General features: G+C 51.8%; 1 protein-coding gene across 7 annotated transcripts in view; it reads left to right on the forward strand.

Annotated features, from left to right (window-relative positions):
• The window catches only part of ndor1 (NADPH dependent diflavin oxidoreductase 1), a 142,770-nt gene that overhangs the window by 88,323 nt on the left and 34,019 nt on the right, over nucleotides 1-20,428 (forward strand). For all 7 annotated transcript variants that reach the window (XM_085965937.1, XM_085965939.1, XM_085965941.1 and 4 more), the window contains 8 exons: nucleotides 3,193-3,290; nucleotides 5,150-5,248; nucleotides 6,357-6,458; nucleotides 13,017-13,226; nucleotides 14,257-14,378; nucleotides 18,258-18,478; nucleotides 19,606-19,713; nucleotides 20,280-20,394. In XM_085965937.1, the coding sequence (XP_085822063.1) occupies nucleotides 3,193-3,290; nucleotides 5,150-5,248; nucleotides 6,357-6,458; nucleotides 13,017-13,226; nucleotides 14,257-14,378; nucleotides 18,258-18,478; nucleotides 19,606-19,713; nucleotides 20,280-20,394 (1,075 nt within the window). The remainder of the gene's footprint in view (nucleotides 1-3,192; nucleotides 3,291-5,149; nucleotides 5,249-6,356; nucleotides 6,459-13,016; nucleotides 13,227-14,256; nucleotides 14,379-18,257; nucleotides 18,479-19,605; nucleotides 19,714-20,279; nucleotides 20,395-20,428) is intronic.

The following is a 20,428-nucleotide window of genomic DNA, read 5'->3' on the forward strand; positions in this document are numbered from 1 at the left end:
TCTCTCTTTCTCCCTCCTGTCGATCGCGGCCTCTCTCTCTCTCTCCCTCCTGTCGATCGCGGCCTCTCTCTCTCCCTCCTGTCGATCGCGGCCTCCCTCTCTCTCTCTCTCTCTCCCTCCTGTCGATCGCGGCCTCTCTCTCTCTCTCTCTCCCTCCTGTCGATCGCGGCCTGTCTTTCTCCCTCCTGTCGATCGTGGCCTCTCTCTCTCTCCCTCCTGTCGATCGCGGCCTCTCTCTCCCTCCTGTCGATCGCGGCCTCTCTCTCTCCCTCCTGTCGATCGCGGCCTCTCTCTCCCTCCTGTCGATCGCGGCCTCTCTCTCCCTCCTGTCGATCGCGGCCTCTCTCTCCCTCCTGTCGATCGCGGCCTCTCTCTCCCTCCTGTCGATCGCGGCCTCTCTCTCCCTCCTGTCGATCGCGGCCTCTCTCTCCCTCCTGTCGATCGCGGCCTCTCTCTCTCTCCTGTCGATTGCGGCCTCTCCCTCCTGTCGATCGCGGCCTCTCTCTCCCTCCTGTCGATCAGGGCCTCTCTCGCGTCGATCGCGGCCTCTCTCTCTCCCTCCTGTCGATCACGGCCTCTCTCTCCCTCCTGTCAACCGCGGCCTCTCTCCCTCCTGTCGATCGCGGCCTCTCTCCCTTCTGTCGATCGCGGCCTCTCTCTCTCCCTATCGATCGCGGCCTCTCTCTCCCTCCTGTCGATCGCGGCCTCTCTCTCCCTCCTGTCGATCGCGGCCTCTCTCTCTCTCCCTCCTGTCGATCGCGGCCTCTCTCTCTCTCCCTCCTGTCGATCGCGGCCTCTCTCTCCCTCCTGTCGATCGCGGCCTCTCTCTCTCTTCCTCCTGTCGATCGCGGCCTCTGCCTCTCTCCCTCCTGTCGACCGCGGACTCTCTCTCTCTCCCTCCTGTCGATCGCGGCCTCTCTCGCTCTCCCTCCTGTCGATCGCGGCCTCTCTCTCTCCCTCCTGTCGATCGCGGCCTCTCTCTCTCTCGCGTCGATCGCGGCCTCTCTCTCCCTCCTGTCGATCGCGGCCTCTCTCGCTCTCCCTCCGGTTGATCGTGGCCTCTCTCCCTCCTGTCGATCGTGGCCTCTCTCCCTCCTGTCGATCGCGGCCTCTCTCTCTCCCTCCTGTCGATCGCGGCCTCTCTCTCCCTCCTGTCGATCGCGGCCTCTCTCTCTCTCCCTCCTGTCGATCGCGGCCTCTCTCTCCCTCCTGTCGATCGCGGCCTCTCTCTCCCTCCTGTCGATCGCGGCCTCTCTCTCCCTCCTGTCGATCGCGGCCTCTCTCTCCCTCCTGTCGATCGCGGCCTCTCTCTCCCTCCTGTCGATCGCGGCCTCTCTCTCCCTCCTGTCGATCGCGGCCTCTCTCTCCCTCCTGTCGATCGCGGCCTCTCCCTCCTGTCGATCGCGGCCTCTCTCTCTCTCCCTCCTGTCGATCGCGGCCTCTCTCTCCCTCCTGTCGATCGCGGCCTCTCTCTCCCTCCTGTCGATCGCGGCCTCTCTCTCTCTCCCTCCTGTCGATCGCGGCCTCTCTCTCTCCCTCCTGTCGATCGCGGCCTCTCTCTCTCTCCCTCCTGTCGATCGCGGCCTCTCTCTCCCTCCTGTCGATCGCGGCCTCTCTCTCTCCCTCCTGTCGATCGCGGCCTCTCTCTCCCTCCTGTCGATCGCGGCCTCTCTCTCTCTCCCTCCTGTCGATCGCGGCCTCTCTCTCTCTCCTGTCGATTGCGGCCTCTCCCTCCTGTCGATCGCGGCCTCTCTCTCCCTCCTGTCGATCAGGGCCTCTCTCGCGTCGATCGCGGCCTCTCTCTCTCCCTCCTGTCGATCACGGCCTCTCTCTCCCTCCTGTCAACCGCGGCCTCTCTCCCTCCTGTCGATCGCGGCCTCTCTCCCTTCTGTCGATCGCGGCCTCTCTCTCTCCCTATCGATCGCGGCCTCTCTCTCCCTCCTGTCGATCGCGGCCTCTCTCTCCCTCCTGTCGATCGCGGCCTCTCTCTCTCTCCATCCTGTCGATCGCGGCCTCTCTCGCTTTCCCTCCTGTCGATCACGGCCTCTCTCTCTCCCTCCTGTCGATCGCGGCCTCTCTCTCTCCCTGTCGATCGCGGCCTCTCTCCCTCCTGTCGATCGCGGCCTCTCTCCCTCCTGTCGATCGCGGCCTCTCTCTCTCTCCCTCCTGTCGATCGCGGCCTCTCCCTCCCTCCTGTCGATCGCGGCCTCTCCCTCCCTCCTGTCGATCGCGGCCTCTCTCTCCCTCCCTCCTGTCGTTCGCGGCCTCTCTCTCCCTCCTGTTAATCGCGGCCTCTCTCTCTCTCTCTCCCTCCTGTTGATCGCGGCCTCTCTCTCTCTCCCTCCTGTCGATCGCGGCCTCTCTCTCTTTCTCCCTCCTGTCGATCGCGGCCTCTCTCTCTCTCTCTGCCTCCTGTCGATCGCAGCCTCTCTCTCTCTCTCTCTCTCCCTCCTGTCGATCGCGGCCTCTCTCTCTTTCTCCCTCCTGTCGATCGCGGCCTCTCTCTCCTGTCGATCGCGGCCTCTCTCTCTCTCTCTCTCTCTCCCTCCTGTCGATTGCGGCCTCTCTCTCTTTCTCCCTCCTGTCGATCGCGGCCTCTCTCTCTCCCTCCTGTCGATCGCGGCCTCTCTCTCTCCCTCCTGTCGATCGCGGCCTCTCTCTCTCTCTCTCTCTCTCTCCCTCCTGTCGATCGCGGCCTGTCTTTCTCCCTCCTGTCGATCGCGGCCTCTCTCTCTCCCTCCTGTCGATTGCGGCCTCTCTCTCTTTCTCCCTCCTGTCGATCGCGGCCTGTCTTTCTCCCTCCTGTCGATCGCGGCCTCTCTCTCTCTCTCCCTCCTGTCGATCGCGGCCTCTCTCTCTCTCTCTCTCTCTCTCCCTCCTGTCGATCGCGGCCTGTCTTTCTCCCTCCTGTCGATCGCGGCCTCTCTCTCTCTCTCCCTCCTGTCGATTGCAGCCTCTCTCCCTCTTGTCGATCGCGGCCTCTTGTCCCTGCCGCGATCGACGCCTCCCCTCCCCCAAGCCCCGCCTCCCTCCCCCAAGCCCCGATCTGCTGTCTGCCCACCTCCCGATTGCTGGGCACCGTCCCCAAGGGTTTTCTCACCTGACAGCCGGCCAGCCTATCAATTTGGCCCCCTCCCCGCCCACTGACAGCGGCCAAGTTTGATCCAGGCTAACTCTCTGTTTGCCCTGTAGAAACTCTGGCGGTTTATCTTCCGACGGAACCTTCCTGCAGCCTCCCTCTCGCTGATGGATTGTGGTGTCCTGGGTCTTGGAGATTCCTCCTACCCCAAGTAAGTTGAATGGTGAGTGTGTGGGGAGGGGGTTTAACCACTGACGATCATTTGTACACAATTGTGAACCTTAGGGCTGGATTTTATCAGCCCCGAGGAGGCGGGTATGGAGGTGGGGCTGCCGGTAAAGTTGCAGAATTTACCGCCCCCCATCCCGCCTCTGTGCCCTCTTGCCAGGAGGCAGGAAGCCGTCCTGCCCTGGGTTCTGTCTCCTCGAGGCGGGAAAGGGATTAAAGCCTATTAACTGCCTGTTAACAGACAGAAAATAGGATTATTCCCATTTTACCTTCCCAAGTGCAGGCTTCCCGACCTCGGGGAACCCCACCAGGGTGGAGGAGGTGAGTAGGGGGTCGGAGGGGTCTGAAAGTGTGATGTAGAGGTGAGTGATGGGTGCGAGTGTGGAGTGGTAAGTATGTAAGGTGATTGTAAAGTCTTAGAAAATGTTCACTTACCTTTGTTTCTGCCGACAGCCTTCAGCCGCTGTGGAGCCGGAGTCCCGACATCTCCATTGTAGATTTCACAGACTGGCTGTTGGATCCTCCGAACCAACAGCCAGGTGATTTCTACAAAGTTGAAAGGTTTGATGAGTCCTGAACACAAGAACTCATCAAACTACACAGAATGTTAGTGTTTGACAGCTTCACAGAAATGCTCTGTCAGTGACTTCCCCCTAATTGGCCTGCTGAGCCTGCTGGGCGGGCTTAACAAGGTCAATCAGGGGAAAATCCTGCTGGTTGGCCAGAAGCTGATGGAGGTGGGATTGAAAGCCGGCAAGCTTCCCTTAGTGTCTGACGAGCTGTTGACCAGTGACTGTCTGCCACTAAAGGCCAAGAGAGGAAACGCAGTCCCCCAGCCAAGTGTGAGGTGTTTTAAAGACCGGTGTTACTTGGGATAGCTGTGTGGGTTTACACAACGAGTAACTGAGGTACACAGGACAGGGATATCCTGCTTTGATCCCCAGCCAGTGGTGTGGTAGCTGGAATAAGCAGGCAGCCAATGGGCCCATTGGGTAAAGAGGAGTAAAATCCCTCACAGTTCCAACCCTTGCTCGCTAACCAGTGACCGCTGCTGGAAGTGCGTGTGCGGACGTTAGGGGAGGATGGGATGCCTCCTGCAGTCAAATAACCTCCCAATGCTCACTGTTGAGGTTGATGCAGGGTATTGGCCACTTGGTGACGTACCAAACTATTTGTGGAACATTACCCCAGCAGGAAGTCAGCACCTTTAGGGGAGGAGGGGAAGTGAGAGAGTTCACAAGGGGAAAAATGACATTTGCAAAGTGTCACTTTTTTCACTTGTCAGATTTAAAGATCATGGGGATGGGTTTGGATGAAGATGCCCTTTGACCCATTTTATCGCGTCCTCCCACTCTTTTCATTCCAGCTTTTAATGTCCGCCAGCAAAGACAGACCAGTCGTTGGTTTAACATCTAATCCAAGGGTTGACATCTCTGACAATGCAGCATTCCTCAGTTCTGCACTGCAGTGTCAGCCTAGATTATGCATTCATGACTTGGTGTGGAGCATGAACCTGAAAACTGATCGAATCCAACACCCTATAACTGATCCAATCTGATACGTTTAACTGGGTCATTTAGATACATCTGGAGGATCTTCCTGAAACCACGAGAATCTTGATTGATGACTTAAATATGATCTCCCCCCAAGTAAAGTGACTAAATTCTAAGGTTTGAAGGACCCTAACAACACAGTCTGATCGGATCCGAGTATTCCAGATATTTAAATATAACAACAGTAAATAATGTGACTGTAGTACCACCAGTTAGGAACTTTGTTTGAAGTTCAATAGCTTTTTAAAGTGACTGAGTTTCTACAGTGCCAGTTTGTTTTTAATTAAAGGTTTAACTTTGTTGCCAAGAAGCTGAGTAAACGTTTGATTCAGCTGGGATCCAATGGACTGCTGCCTGTGGGATTGGGTGATGATCAGCACGACCTGGGGTAAGAGTGCTCTCTGAGTATCCCCTGTAAACCCTTCGGCTGTGCTGCTTGGTTAACGGAGCAGGTACTGCAAGACACACATATACCAAAAATAATGCACCAAGTGAAGGTGTGTCTATAGAGTTTGAGTCTGAGTGTGTTACTCGAACTTACCTCATCACCAATCCAGTTCTCCTTAAACCCCGATTCCTATCCTATATATTGCTTATACTACATAGTGGCTGCTTTTATGAGTATAAATAAATGTTCTTTGTAAAGTTTAAGACATAGAAGCCTAGAAATGACTGTTTGGTATTCGTGGACCAACACTTCTCTCCGTTATTCACACAGGGAGGCTTTGCTTTGAACTTGTTTTTGGGACGTGACACTGGCCAGTCGGGTTTATTGTCCATCCCTGTGCTCCTTGGGTCGTTCACTCACAGGGCAACCTTTCACGCTGGGTGTAGGGGAGAGGCACTTTGTGTAGAGTGGGAACATCAGCTGCATACACACAGCGATAAGGAAACTAAAGTTGTGACACACTGGCAGCAGAATGGGAAGGCCGGAACTGTAATCTCCATTTTATAGTAACTTTACACAAACCTAAAACTCGGCAAAAGAGGCATTTGTATTGTTTTGCGAATGTCTTATTAACCTATTGCCTCGATCATACAGATTCAGGACAGACTAAACAACCTCAGAACAAAGCAAGTGTGAGTTATAAATAAAACAAGGCCATTGTTTAATGCCAGCTCCTCACCTGCTTGACCTTTGCTCTCCTGGTTAATGATGTTACACAAACCCCTCAACGGAGCACCAGCCGAGAACTTGCTCGGTTACCCAGTATTCCGCATCCTTGATTAGATTCCTGCCTGCAGCTCACTCCCAAGTATCCATTATTCTACACGTGAACCTCTTGTTTGTTGTGTCTATCGATGTCTCGAGCTCCTCGGGTCACAGATTGGACCTTGCCTCCCGTCATTGTCCTATTTGCTGAAACCTGTCTACCGTGTGTGTTTTCTTCTGTTTTCTGATGGAGTCGTCACACCATCTGGCTCCAGAGCCGTTCACAGAGAGTTTTCTCCAGTGAGATGTGTTGATCTTGATTGAGCTTCTTTCCCCTGTCCAGACCCGACGCTGTAATTGATCCCTGGATCAAGGAATTCTGGGAGCAAGCCTTCAGAATCTACCCTCTGCCGCCAGGGTTAAGCGTGCTTGGTGACGATGTCATGTGAGTACAATACAGCGAGGAGCTGCAGGAGGGAGGCAGGTGTCTTATGCTTAGGGTTTCACCAGTGCAAAGCTGAGGAGTTCAGCGAAGATTCACCAGGCTGCTACCTGGGATGGCAGGAATGACGTATGAGGAGAGATTGGGTTGATTGGGCTTGTACTCGCTGGCGTTTAGAAGAATGAGAGGTGATCTCATTGAAACTTATAAAATTCTGACAGGACTGGACAGACTAGATGCAGGAAGGATGTTCCCGATGGTCGGGGAGTCCAGAACCAGGGGTCACAGTCTAAGGATAAGGGGTAATCCATTTAGAACAGAAATGAGGAGGAATTTCTTCACCCAGAGAGTGGTGAACCTGTGGAATTCTCTACCACAGAAGGCGGTGGAGGCCAATACATTAAATATATTCAAGAAGGAGTTGGATATATTTCTTAAGGCTAAAGGGATCAAGGGGTATGGGGAGAAGGCAGGGACAGGGTACTGAATTTGGATGATCAGCCATGATCTCATTAAATGGCGGAGCAGGCTCGAGGGGCCGAATGGCCGACTCCTGCTCCTATCTTCTATGTCTATGTTTCTATAAGTTCCTGACAGAATGTTGGACCGTTAAGAACAAATGGAAGGTTGAAATAAGAAAAAGTCATATGGAGAATCGGGTCTTCTCCTCCCTCGATCATGGACTCCCCCACCCACCCACGGTCTCTGTGCTCTCTCTGATCTGCACATAACTCAAACAGGTCTGTTTATATCCCCAGAACCCTCAATCCCCTTTCCCAACACCTATTGATTCACAAAGAGCTCACTTGGAATGTAATTGCTTGTTGCAGTCACTTGCCTGCATCCCTTCATTCTGGGCTGCCTGCTGACACCTGGGGTTTACTACGACTCATAGGAGAGACAGCCCATAGTAGCCAGGATGTGGGTCCCCAAGCTTGTGACCTCTCACTCTCTACACAGAGGAGGCTGTGCTGCTTCTCGGAAGGGAGGTCCTGGAGAGGGTCGGAGATGGTGATGTAGGAGGGCACATCACCTGATCAGAGGGTGAGCAGGCGTTGCCTCTTGGCTTGAGCCTCGTACACACTATGGTTTTAAAGAAAGGTTTGTGCCAGCAGGAGACTGTGTACGATACTGTGCAGATTGTCCACAGGTGCTGGAGACTGTGTACGACACTGTGCAGATTGTCCACAGGTGCTGGAGACTGTGTACGACACTGTGCAGATTGTCCACAGGTGCTGGAAACTGTGTACGACACTGTGCAGATTGTCCACAGGTGCTGGAGACTGTGTACGACACTGTGTAGATTGTCCACAGGGTCTGGAGACTGTGTACGACACGGTGTAGATTGTCCACAGGTGCTGGAGACTGTGTACGACACTGTGCAGATTGTCCACAGGTGCTGGAGACTGTGTACGACACTGTGCAGATTGTCCACAGGTGCTGGAAACTGTGTACGACACTGTGCAGATTGTCCACAGGTGCTGGAGACTGTGTACGACACTGTGCAGATTGTCCGCAGGTGCTGGAGACTGTGTACGACACGGTGTAGATTGTCCACAGGTGCTGGAGACTGTGTACGACACGGTGTAGATTGTCCACAGGTGCTGGAGACTGTGTACGACACGGTGTAGATTGTCCACAGGTGCTGGAGACTGTGTACGACACTGTGCAGATTGTCCACAGGTGCTGGAGACTGTGTACGACACTGTGCAGATTGTCCGCAGGTGCTGGAGACTGTGTACGACACGGTGTAGATTGTCCACAGGTGCTGGAGACTGTGTACGACACTGTGCAGATTGTCCACAGGTGCTGGAGACTGTGTACGACACTGTGCAGATTGTCCACAGGTGCTGGAGACTGTGTACGACACTGTGCAGATTGTCCACAGGGGCTGGAGACTGTGTACGACACTGTGCAGATTGTCCACAGGTGCTGGAGACTGTGTACGACACTGTGCAGATTGTCCACAGGTGCTGGAGACTGTGTACGACACTGTGCAGATTGTCCACAGGTGCTGGAGACTGTGTACGACACTGTGCAGATTGTCCACAGGTGCTGGAGACTGTGTACGACACGGTGTAGATTGTCCACAGGTGCTGGAGACTGTGTACGACACTGTGTAGATTGTCCACAGGTGCTGGAGACTGTGTACGACACTGTGTAGATTGTCCACAGGTGCTGGAGACTGTGTACGATACTGTGCAGATTGTCCGCAGGTGCTGGAGACTGTGTACGACACGGTGTAGATTGTCCACAGGTGCTGGAGACTGTGTACGACACTGTGCAGATTGCCCACAGGTGCTGGAGACTGTGTACGATACTGTGTAGATTGTCCACAGGTGCTGGAGACTGTGTACGACACTGTGCAGATTGTCCACAGGTGCTGGAGACTGTGTACGACACTGTGCAGATTGTCCACAGGTGCTGGAGACTGTGTACGACACTGTGCAGATTGTCCACAGGGTCTGGAGACTGTGTACGACACTGTGCAGATTGTCCACAGGTGCTGGAGACTGTGTACGACACTGTGCAGATTGTCCACAGGTGCTGGAGACTGTGTACGACACTGTGCAGATTGTCCACAGGTGCTGGAGACTGTGTATGACACTGTGCAGATTGTCCACAGGTGCTGGAGACTGTGTACGACACTGTGCAGATTGTCCACAGGTGCTGGAGACTGTGTACGACACTGTGCAGATTGTCCACAGGTGCTGGAGACTGTGTACGACACGGTGCAGATTGTCCACAGGTGCTGGAGACTGTGTACGACACTGTGCAGATTGTCCACAGGTGCTGGAGACTGTGTACGACACGGTGCAGATTGTCCACAGGTGCTGGAGACTGTGTACGACACTGTGCAGATTGTCCACAGGTGCTGGAGACTGTGTACGACACTGTGCAGATTGTCCACAGGTGCTGGAGACTGTGTACGACACTGTGCAGATTGTCCACAGGTGCTGGAGACTGTGTACGACACTGTGCAGATTGTCCACAGGTGCTGGAGACTGTGTACGACACTGTGCAGATTGTCCACAGGTGCTGGAGACTGTGTACGACACTGTGCAGATTGTCCACAGGTGCTGGAGACTGTGTACGACACTGTGTAGATTGTCCACAGGTGCTGGAGACTGTGTACGACACTGTGCAGATTGTCCACAGGTGCTGGAGACTGTGTACGATACGGTGTAGATTGTCCACAGGTGCTGGAGACTGTGTACGACACTGTGCAGATTGTCCACAGGGTCTGGAGACTGTGTACGACACTGTGCAGATTGTCCACAGGGTCTGGAGACTGTGTACGACACTGTGCAGATTGTCCACAGGGTCTGGAGACTGTGTACGACACTGTGCAGATTGTCCACACGTGCTGGAGACTGTGTACGACACTGTGCAGATTGTCCACAGGTGCTGGAGACTGTGTACGACACTGTGCAGATTGTCCACAGGTGCTGGAGACTGTGTACGACACTGTGCAGATTGTCCACAGGTGCTGGAGACTGTGTACGACACTGTGCAGATTGTCCACAGGTGCTGGAGACTGTGTACGACACGGTGTAGATTGTCCACAGGTGCTGGAGACTGTGTACGACACTGTGCAGATTGTCCACAGGTGCTGGAGACTGTGTACGACACTGTGCAGATTGTCCACAGGTGCTGGAGACTGTGTACGACACTGTGCAGATTGTCCACAGGTGCTGGAGACTGTGTACGACACTGTGCAGATTGTCCACAGGGGCTGGAGACTGTGTACGACACTGTGTAGATTGTCCACAGGTGCTGGAGACTGTGTACGACACTGTGCAGATTGTCCACAGGTGCTGGAGACTGTGTACGACACTGTGTAGATTGTCCACAGGTGCTGGAGACTGTGTACGACACTGTGCAGATTGTCCACAGGTGCTGGAGACTGTGTACGACACTGTGCAGATTGTCCACAGGTGCTGGAGACTGTGTACGATACTGTGCAGATTGTCCACAGGGTCTGGAGACTGTGTACGACACGGTGTAGATTGTCCACAGGTGCTGGAGACTGTGTACGATACTGTGCAGATTGTCCACAGGGTCTGGAGACTGTGTACGACACTGTGCAGATTGTCCACAGGTGCTGGAGACTGTGTACGACACGGTGCAGATTGTCCACAGGGTCTGGAGACTGTGTACGACACTGTGTAGATTGTCCACAGGTGCTGGAGACTGTGTACGACACTGTGTAGATTGTCCACAGGTGCTGGAGACTGTGTACGACACTGTGCAGATTGTCCACAGGTGCTGGAGACTGTGTACGACACTGTGCAGATTGTCCACAGGTGCTGGAGACTGTGTACGACACTGTGCAGATTGTCCACAGGTGCTGGAGACTGTGTACGACACTGTGCAGATTGTCCACAGGTGCTGGAGACTGTGTACGACACTGTGCAGATTGTCCACACGTGCTGGAGACTGTGTACGACACTGTGCAGATTGTCCACAGGTGCTGGAGACTGTGTACGACACTGTGCAGATTGTCCACAGGTGCTGGAGACTGTGTACGACACTGTGCAGATTGTCCACAGGTGCTGGAGACTGTGTACGACACTGTGCAGATTGTCCACAGGTGCTGGAGACTGTGTACGACACTGTGCAGATTGTCCACAGGTGCTGGAGACTGTGTACGACACGGTGCAGATTGTCCACAGGTGCTGGAGACTGTGTACGACACGGTGCAGATTGTCCACAGGTGCTGGAGACTGTGTACAACACTGTGCAGATTGTCCACAGGTGCTGGAGACTGTGTACGACACTGTGCAGATTGTCCACAGGTGCTGGAGACTGTGTACGACACTGTGCAGATTGTCCACAGGTGCTGGAGACTGTGTACGACACTGTGCAGATTGTCCGCAGGGGCTGGAGACTGTGTACGACACTGTGCAGATTGTCCACAGGTGCTGGAGACTGTGTACGACACTGTGCAGATTGTCCACAGGTGCTGGAGACTGTGTACGACACTGTGCAGATTGTCCGCAGGGGCTGGAGACTGTGTACGACACTGTGCAGATTGTCCACAGGTGCTGGAGACTGTGTACGACACTGTGCAGATTGTCCACAGGTGCTGGAGACTGTGTACGACACTGTGCAGATTGTCCGCAGGGGCTGGAGACTGTGTACGACACTGTGCAGATTGTCCACAGGGGCTGGAGACTGTGTACGACACTGTGCAGATTGTCCACAGGTGCTGGAGACTGTGTACGACACTGTGCAGATTGTCCACAGGTGCTGGAGACTGTGTACGACACTGTGCAGATTGTCCACAGGTGCTGGAGACTGTGTACGACACTGTGCAGATTGCCCACAGGTGCTGGAGACTGTGTACGACACTGTGCAGATTGTCCACAGGGTCTGGAGACTGTGTACGACACTGTGCAGATTGCCCACAGGTGCTGGAGACTGTGTACGACACTGTGTAGATTGTCCACAGGGTCTGGAGACTGTGTACGACACTGTGCAGATTGTCCACAGGTGCTGGAGACTGTGTACGACACTGTGCAGATTGCCCACAGGTGCTGGAGACTGTGTACGACACTGTGCAGATTGTCCACAGGGTCTGGAGACTGTGTACGACACTGTGCAGATTGTCCACAGGTGCTGGAGACTGTGTACGACACTGTGCAGATTGTCCACAGGTGCTGGAGACTGTGTACGACACTGTAGATTGTCCACAGGTGCTGGAGACTGTGTACGACACTGTGTAGATTGTCCACAGGGGCTGGAGACTGTGTACGACACTGTGCAGATTGTCCACAGGTGCTGGAGACTGTGTACGACACTGTGCAGATTGTCCACAGGTGCTGGAGACTGTGTACGACACTGTGCAGCAGATTGTGTGGCATTTGGGAGATTCCATTACCTGCATGTGCGGTACTGTGATGGATGGTGTTGCATCACTGCAGTCTGTCCTGCACTGTGCGGGACACCTGGACGAGGAGCACTCTGGACAGAGCCAGTGTAGTGCTTTTGAAGTGTCGTCACTGTTGTAATGTAGGAAACGCGGCAGCCAATTTGCGCACAGCAAGCTCCCACAAACAGCAACGTGATAATGTTTTAGTGATGTTGACTGAGGGATAAATATTGGCCAGGACACCGCGGATAATTCCCCTGCTCTTCTTCCAATAGTGCCATCGGATCTTTTACATCCACCTGAGAGGGCAGATAAGGCAGCGCTCCCTCAGGATTGCACTGAAGTGTCAGCCTGGATTATGTGCTCAAGTCTCTGGAGTGGGGCTTGAACCCAGAATGTTCTGACTGAACGGTGAGCATGCTGGCCGCCAAGCCACCGGCTGACTGGTTAGAGCACACCCCAGAGAGTTACTCTTTATACGTCAATCTGCACAAACTGAAGACTGCAGTTTTCAGCAGACCGTGTCTGTGTGGGATGTGACATGAACAGCAGTGTTATTGTCCCCTGTGACTGGGATGGCAGTGACGATGGGATTTATTTCCGTGGTGTTATGGGGAGTACCTTACCCTGTGCATGCGTCCTTGTGTATGTAACGTACTTTGTGCAACATCTTATTCCTTGCGTAGATTGCCATCAAAGTACAGCTTTCAATTTGAGGATGATGCTGCCAATGGTGTCTCAGTGGGACCATGTGATGCAAACAGACAAATGAGATGGCCACCCTCACAGCTCCACCCATTCCCTGCACTGATGGCCGCCAATGAAAGGGTCACTGACGAAAACCACTTCCAGGATGTGCGGCTCATCACCTTCGACATCACTGGCTCCGGCATTGAGTAAGAAATGTCTGAATCTGTTTCCCAAATAAGCAAATTGAATTTTAAAAACACTGCAGAGATCGCGCAGCACCCTGAGCAGAGACCCCAGCACCTGATCACTGTCCTGTCGATAGCATCCCCTCGAGGGACTGCTGATTAATATTAACGTTAATCAGGGAAGCTAACCCATCCCTTCCCCTCTCGCCTTGAGTGGATCCAGTCTGCAACATTTAAGATGACCCCAGGTTTCCCTAGTTGTGAGTGAGACTTGATCTTTGCACCCCCTTGCACAGCTTCTAAATGTTGATTAGAGAAAGAAAGACTTACATTTATATAGCGCCTTTTATGACCTCCGGCCATCCCAAAGTGCTTCATAGCCAATGAAGTGCTTTTGAAGTGTAGTCACTGTTTTAATTCTATGATATGATACCATAAACAAACTTGCAGAATGGGCACGTAAATGACAAATTAATTTCAGTATAGCTAAGTGTGAGGTGGTGCATTTTGATAGGAGGAATAAGGAGGCCGCCTACTCCTTGGAGGGGAGGAAGGAATTGAAGGAACATACTGTGCTTATGTAAGAGGCAGGAAAGATAAAATGTTGCAAATGGGAATGGCAAAATCATACAGCGTGAAAAATGGGGGCAGGGGTTATAGTTTTCTGTTGTTATTTCAGTCAAACTATAACCCCTGACCCCATTTTTCATGCTGTATGATTTTGCCATTCCCATTTGCAACATTTTATCTTTCCTGCCTCTTACATAAGCACAGTATGTTCCTTCCTCCTCTCCTACCGCCCCCCGCCCCCCCCCCCCCCGTCTCTGCGCCTGCTTAATATCTGTTATATCTGCAGCTTTTTCCAGTTCTGATGAAGGGTCCCAGACCTGAAACGTTAACTCTGTTTCTCTCTCCACGGATGCTGCCTGGCCTGCTGAGTGTTTCCAGCGTTTTGTGTTGTTATTTCCGATTTCCAGCATCTGCAGTATTTTGCTATTGCATCAACCCTGGGATCTTTCTCTCCAATCTCACTTTTCCTTCTGAGTTGCAGGTACTCGGCAGGGGACGTGGCTATGATCGAACCTCGAAACTCACCGGACAGCGTCGAGCATTTCTGTCAACTCCTTCGCCTCGATCCACGCAAAAGGTTTCTACTGAAGTCCAATGATTCAGGTTGGTTATCTGCCCCACCAATTGTTTGCTAGTATTGAATGCAAGTGTTAAAAGTGGCATTTCTTCACAGAGCCCAAGGTGAAGCATTTCAAATAAGGAACAACTGTTTCTGAAGAATAGACCAGGGCTCTGCTAATCAATTAAATATGTCAATAATATATTACAAGTCTTGCATATGGGATGCAATTCCTGTGATCATTCTCCTTCCTGTGTCATCATTTTTGAGTAATGTGTTTGTCAACTTTTAGAATGTAAAAATCCCAGGTCAATGTTGAAAATGAGAAAACTCTATGTCAACATTTGACTGTCACACTGTAATTCAGGGCTCCCTATGCTAGGTGGCACTCTTGTACCCTTCCTTTTGCATTGCCCAGTTCCTTGCCCTCTGCTCACCATAGACTCATGGTTTGAAAACAGGGAACACCCTTGAATGTTCAAGAACTTTCCGCTGCCCTCATTGGCTCTAATCTCCTTGGTGCATGTTGCTGATAATTCATTATTTGCCTGGTGCCTGCTGCTGTATTTATTCATTCAAACATATCCACTGCTCTAGCAATTCACTGCGGTCAGCTGCTCTCTCAATTCAGTGCGACCCACTGCTGAATTAATCTATTAATTAGCATCCACTTGCTACTTAATTTATTTATTTATACACTGCTACCCTCTGCTGTATTAACTCATTAATGCACTCATGCCCTCTGCTTTATCAATATATAATATATTAAAATTCTTGTGTATCGTGTATGTTTCCAGTAAGGATCACACTCACTTCCTACAACACTTTCCCCATCGCTTGTTGTTGAGAATACCCCTATTATTAAGCAGCATATTCTCAGACTCACTGTAATCAATGCCACAAAAGATTGGTTACTGATCCATCAAAAGTTTTATGTATCGTGCATTCTTTGTGTAACACTTTTGCTGACTGTTATAAAGCCGGATATCCTGCCACTAACTGAGCAATGCCACGGGAGGTCTGCGAGTGGTTGATTAAATATTCCGGGTCAGAGGTCCTTCAGTATCTGGTGAAAAGGTTGGTCCAGGAACTCTTGCGGGAGAATATTGGATTCCCTTCAGTGGGACTGGTAGCGGCAGTGGTCGCAGTTAGAATGTGGGCGTCGCTGGCAAGGCCAGCATTTATTGCCCGTTCCTAATTGCCCTTGAGAAGGTGGTGGTGAGCCGCCGCCTTGAACCGCTGCAGTCCGTGTGGTGAAGGTACTCCCACAGTGCTGTTAGGGAGGGAGTTCCAGGATTTGGGCCCAGCGACGATGAAGGAATGGCGATATATTTCCACATCAGGATGGTGTGTGACTTGGAGAGAAACCCGGAGGTGGTGGTGTTCCCACGACTTTTCTGCTCTTGTCCTTCTTGGTGATGGAGATCATGGGTTTGTGAGTTGCTGCAGATCTTACACACTGCAGCCACGGTGCACCAGTGACGCTGAGGGCGGGAGATATCGAGTGTAGTAGCAGGAGTACATATCAAATGAGCCAAGTAACATTTGATCTCGTAACTACAATATATCCTTTTGATATTGGAACAGCTTTGTATTCAACCTAAATCTGATACCGAAATGTAGTATAATCAGCTCAGTGCGTGGCAGTGGGGCGCAGGGGCAGTGCTGCACATTGGGATGTGGTGGGGCGCATTTTGTCCGTGTGGGGCACAGTGTGGCAGTAGTGGGCAGTAGTGGGCAGTGTGGCAGTGGCGCTCCAGTACTGTGTATCCAGCTTGCTTGGCTTGGGTTTGCAGGCCTGTTGTATATTGCCCAATGATGTGATGATAAGCGTGATGTGTTTGCATTAAGCGGATCCCTTGCGTGCGCATAACAGTTCAGTAAGTTTTCAGCCAGGGCGAGACAACTCTCTGATCACTGGGCCTGTGCTGAGCAGATTCAGAGACGGGAGTCCCAGCCTCACTGTGTCGATACGAGTGACTGTGATTCTCAAAGTTTATTTTCTTCTTCTCGCTATTTATCCTGATTATAACGCTGGGCTCTCTACCCTGTATCCACACTGACCTAGAGTCATAAGGGCACAGAAAGAGGCTATTCGGCCCATCGAGACCGTGCCGGCTCTCTGTAGAGCAATCCAGTCAGTCCCATTCCCCCGCTCTATCCCCGTAGCCCTGCAAGTTTATTTCCCTCAAGTGCCTATCCAGTCTCCCCTTGAAAACATTGAGTGTCTCCGCTTCCACCACTTCCGTCGGCAGCGAGTTCCAGGTCCTCACCACTCGCTGCGTAAAAAAGTTTTTTCTCACATCCCCCCTGTATCTCTTGCCCAAAACCTTAAATCTGTGTCCCCTAGTCCTTGTACCATCAACTAGAGGGAACAGCCTTTCCCCGTCTAGCCTATCCAAACCCGTCATAATCTTGTACACCTCTATCAAATCACCCCTCAACCTCCTTTGCTCTAATGAACAACACAGACTGCAGCGGTTCAAGAAGGCAGCTCACCACCACCTTCTCAAGGGCAACTAGGGATGGGCAATAAATGCTGGCCTTGCCAGCGACGCCCAGATCCCATAAGCGAATACAAAAAAATATTTTTAAATGAAAACAAATCCAGCTTCTCCAACCTGTCCTTTTAGCTAAGATCCCCCATCCCCAGAACCATTCTGGTAAATCTCCTCTGCACCCTCTCAAGGGCCTTCACATCCTTCCTAAAGTGTGGTGACCAGAACTGGGCGCAATACTCCAGTTGTGGCCTAACTAGCACTTTATAAAGGTTCAGCATAACTTCTCTACTTTTGTACTCAATACCTCTATTTATGAAGCCCGAGATCCCATATGCTTTGCTAACCACTCTCTCAATATGTCCCGCCACCTTCAGGGACCTATGCACGTTAACTCCCAGGTCCCTCTGTCCCTGCACAATCTTTAAAACTGTGCCATTAAGTGTATATCGCCTCTCCCTGTTCCTTCTGCCAAAATGCATCACCTCACACTTCTCTGTATTAAATTCCATCTGCCACTTGTCTGCCCATCCTGCTAGCCTTTCTGTGTCCTGTTGCAGTCGATTGGCATCATCCTCACTGTTTGCCACACCCTCAAGTTTGGTGTCATTGGCAAATATAGAAATTTTACTCTGTATTCCAATATCCAGGTCATTTATATATATCAAAAAAAGCAGTGGCCCCAGCACTGACCCTTGGGGAACACCACTGTCTACCAACCTCCAGTCTGAAAAACAGCCATTTACCACAACTCGCTGTTTTTTGTCCTTAAGCCAATTCCTTATCCAAGCTGCCACTGACCCACCTATTCCATGAGCCTCAATTTTGTTAACCAGCCTTCTATGTGATACTTTGTCAAACACCTTCCTAAAATCTATGTAGACAACATCCATTGTATTCCCTTCATCGATCCTCCCTGTTACTGATCTTTCCACGAACACTGGGGAATGAAGTGCATACCCCTTTGTTCTGTATTTTGTGATTGTAAACAGAATGTGGTCTGTCCCCTGCGGATGCCTGTGTGCACAGACCTGGTGTATATTGGGCAGTTTAAGTAAACTCGCTCCCACGTCCCACAGCAGCTTCCATAAAATGAGGTAAATCCAGCCTCAAATTCCCGAGCTGTTCAATGGGAGTAAGTGGTGGCCATTTGTCTTTCATTGTCCTGCACTCACTGTTTCTCCCAAACCGCTGTTCACTCTGCTGGAATCAGTTGCCAGCCGCTGTATGTGCCGTGGTGTTATTTTGTCTAAATCTTAATTGTGTATGAAGTACAGAAAGAGATTTAATCGGTGTGCAGGGTATAAGATATGAAGTGAGATCAGCTTCGTTGTGATTTGGGATCGAACCCGCCAGATTCCTGCCTTTGGATTTCCCTTGTACCTCGTGCTGCCGTGACTGACATCCCACACTCTCCCTCTTCAGCGACACCGCTTCCTGCGCGATTGCCACAACCCTGTACAGTTCAGTACCTGGTGGAGCATTACCTGGACATTAACTGCGTCCCGCGACGCTCCTTCTTCGACCTCTTGTCGTACTTCTCGCCCGACGAGATGGAGCAGGAGAAGCTGAAAGAATTCAGCTCAGCCGAGGGCCAGGAGGAGTTGTACAGCTACTGCAACAGGCTTCGCAGGACCACCTTGGAGGTAGGCCAGAGGACAACAACAACTTGTATTTATATAGAAAAAGAAAATACTGCAGATGCAGATGCAGAACTTGAACCCTGACGAAAGGTCATCGACCTGAAACGTTAACTCTGTTTCTCTCTTCACAGATGCTGCCTGACCTGCTGAGTGTCTCCAGCATTTTCTGTTTTTATTTGTATTTATATAGCGTCTTTACTGTAGTAAAATGTCCCAAGGCGCTTCACAGGAGCGTTGGCAAACAAAATGTGGATTTGAGCCACATGAGATGATATTAGGGCAGGTCTTGGTCAGAGGTAGGTTTTAAAGAGCATCTTAAAGGAGGAGAGAGATGTAGGGAGGCGAAGAGGTTTAGGGAGGGAATTCTGCAGCTTAGGGCCTAGATAGCTGAAGGCATGGCCGCCAATGGTGGAGCGAAGAAAATCGGGGATGCGCAAGAGACCAGAACTAGAGGAGCGCGGAGATCTCGAAGGGCTGGAGGAGGTTACAGAGATAGGGAGCACTCTGAAGGTTAAACCTTAAAGTCACGAGGCCTGCAGGACCACCTGGTGAGCAGGCATTGGATGATCCTCTGCCCATGGTGCATGAAGCCGTTGCTCCGGAGTTGAGGGGGATCATCCATTCATGGGGGGGCGGAGGGGGGTGGGTGCTGGTTTGGCAGCCATCCGTCTAGGAGGATGGAGCTAGGAGCCACCTGTTTGGTAGGTGGGAGGAGGAGTGATGCCTTAGGAGGAAAAAGGATCTCGCAGGGGATATCTGTTCAAGAGCGAGGCAGTCAGTCATTCAGAGCCAAGGGAAGGCGAGGGAGAAGCAGTGCGATGTTCCTGTCCCCTCCAGTGGTAAACGATTGGCTGAAAGCAGCAACCTCACCTAAGGATGGGTAAAAGAGGAAAGGTGGAGGTCATCCTTCCCAGAAGGCACAGCATGGCGGAGACACAACTCCGTGCCTTGGTGATAAAAGGGTGCAAGGTCCCCAGTGCAGTAACCCAGCAGCACGGCTTCAGAACAAGGCAGAGTTTTCTGGCATGTTCATAGAAAAGTCGTGTTTTTTAACACAGCCGTACTTGTTTCTGGTCTCACTGGGTGTGTTGAATTCTGTGAAGTTCTGAAATTCCTGTGTCCTTTCCTAGATTCTATGCGATTTCCCTCACACCACTGCAGCCATTCCACCCGACTATCTCTTCAACCTCATTCCCGAAATCCGACCCCGGGCATTCTCCATTGCTTCCTCACAGCTGGTAAGGACCCCACTCCTTCACTGTTTTTATTTGGGACACTATTGCTCACTGTGGGGCAATGTTTCCACTAATTTTTCTTTGGGTGCGGCGGCCCTTTTAAGGGCTGTGCTGCCCATTCGCAGTTTTGCGCATGCACGAAATTTAACATTGCTAAAGCTGGTCCCGGGCTGCGCAGGACTAGCAGAGAGCTCCCTACACAGGCTGCAGAACCCAATCCTCCCTCTGGATCTTTTCCAAGTATTAAAAATGGTCATTTGATAGTTTGATGATGTCGCAACATATTGCAGACTGAAAAATGTGGCGTTGATGAATAGTGACAGCCCCTGTGTACGAGGGATATTCTAGCTGCTCTGGATCCGTGTGAGAGATGCAGGGACAAAGGGACTGGGACCTTTGGCCGATTGCCCTGCTACAGTACTCGAATCATGGCTCATGGTCACCCAGGCTTCTATGCTGGGGGCTGGATGGAGCTTCCCCATCACCCTAATAGTGCTCTCTGGAACCATCAAATGGTCGATGGAAATCGGTGTGAATATAAGATTCTCAGTCTGCTTCCTGTTTCCCAGGCTCACCCCAGTCAGATTCAGATCCTGATGGCGGTCGTTCGGTACAAGACCAAGTTGAAGAAGCCTCGTTGTGGCCTGTGTTCCAGTTGGTTGGCGTCCCAAAACCCCCAGCAGAGTAAGTCTCGCCAGTGGATCCCTCGATTCTCTTG

This window comes from Somniosus microcephalus, chromosome 23 (genome assembly GCF_052327205.1).
Source record: "Somniosus microcephalus isolate GS21.2 chromosome 23, FLI_Smic_1.0, whole genome shotgun sequence".
NCBI lineage: Eukaryota > Metazoa > Chordata > Chondrichthyes > Squaliformes > Somniosidae > Somniosus > Somniosus microcephalus.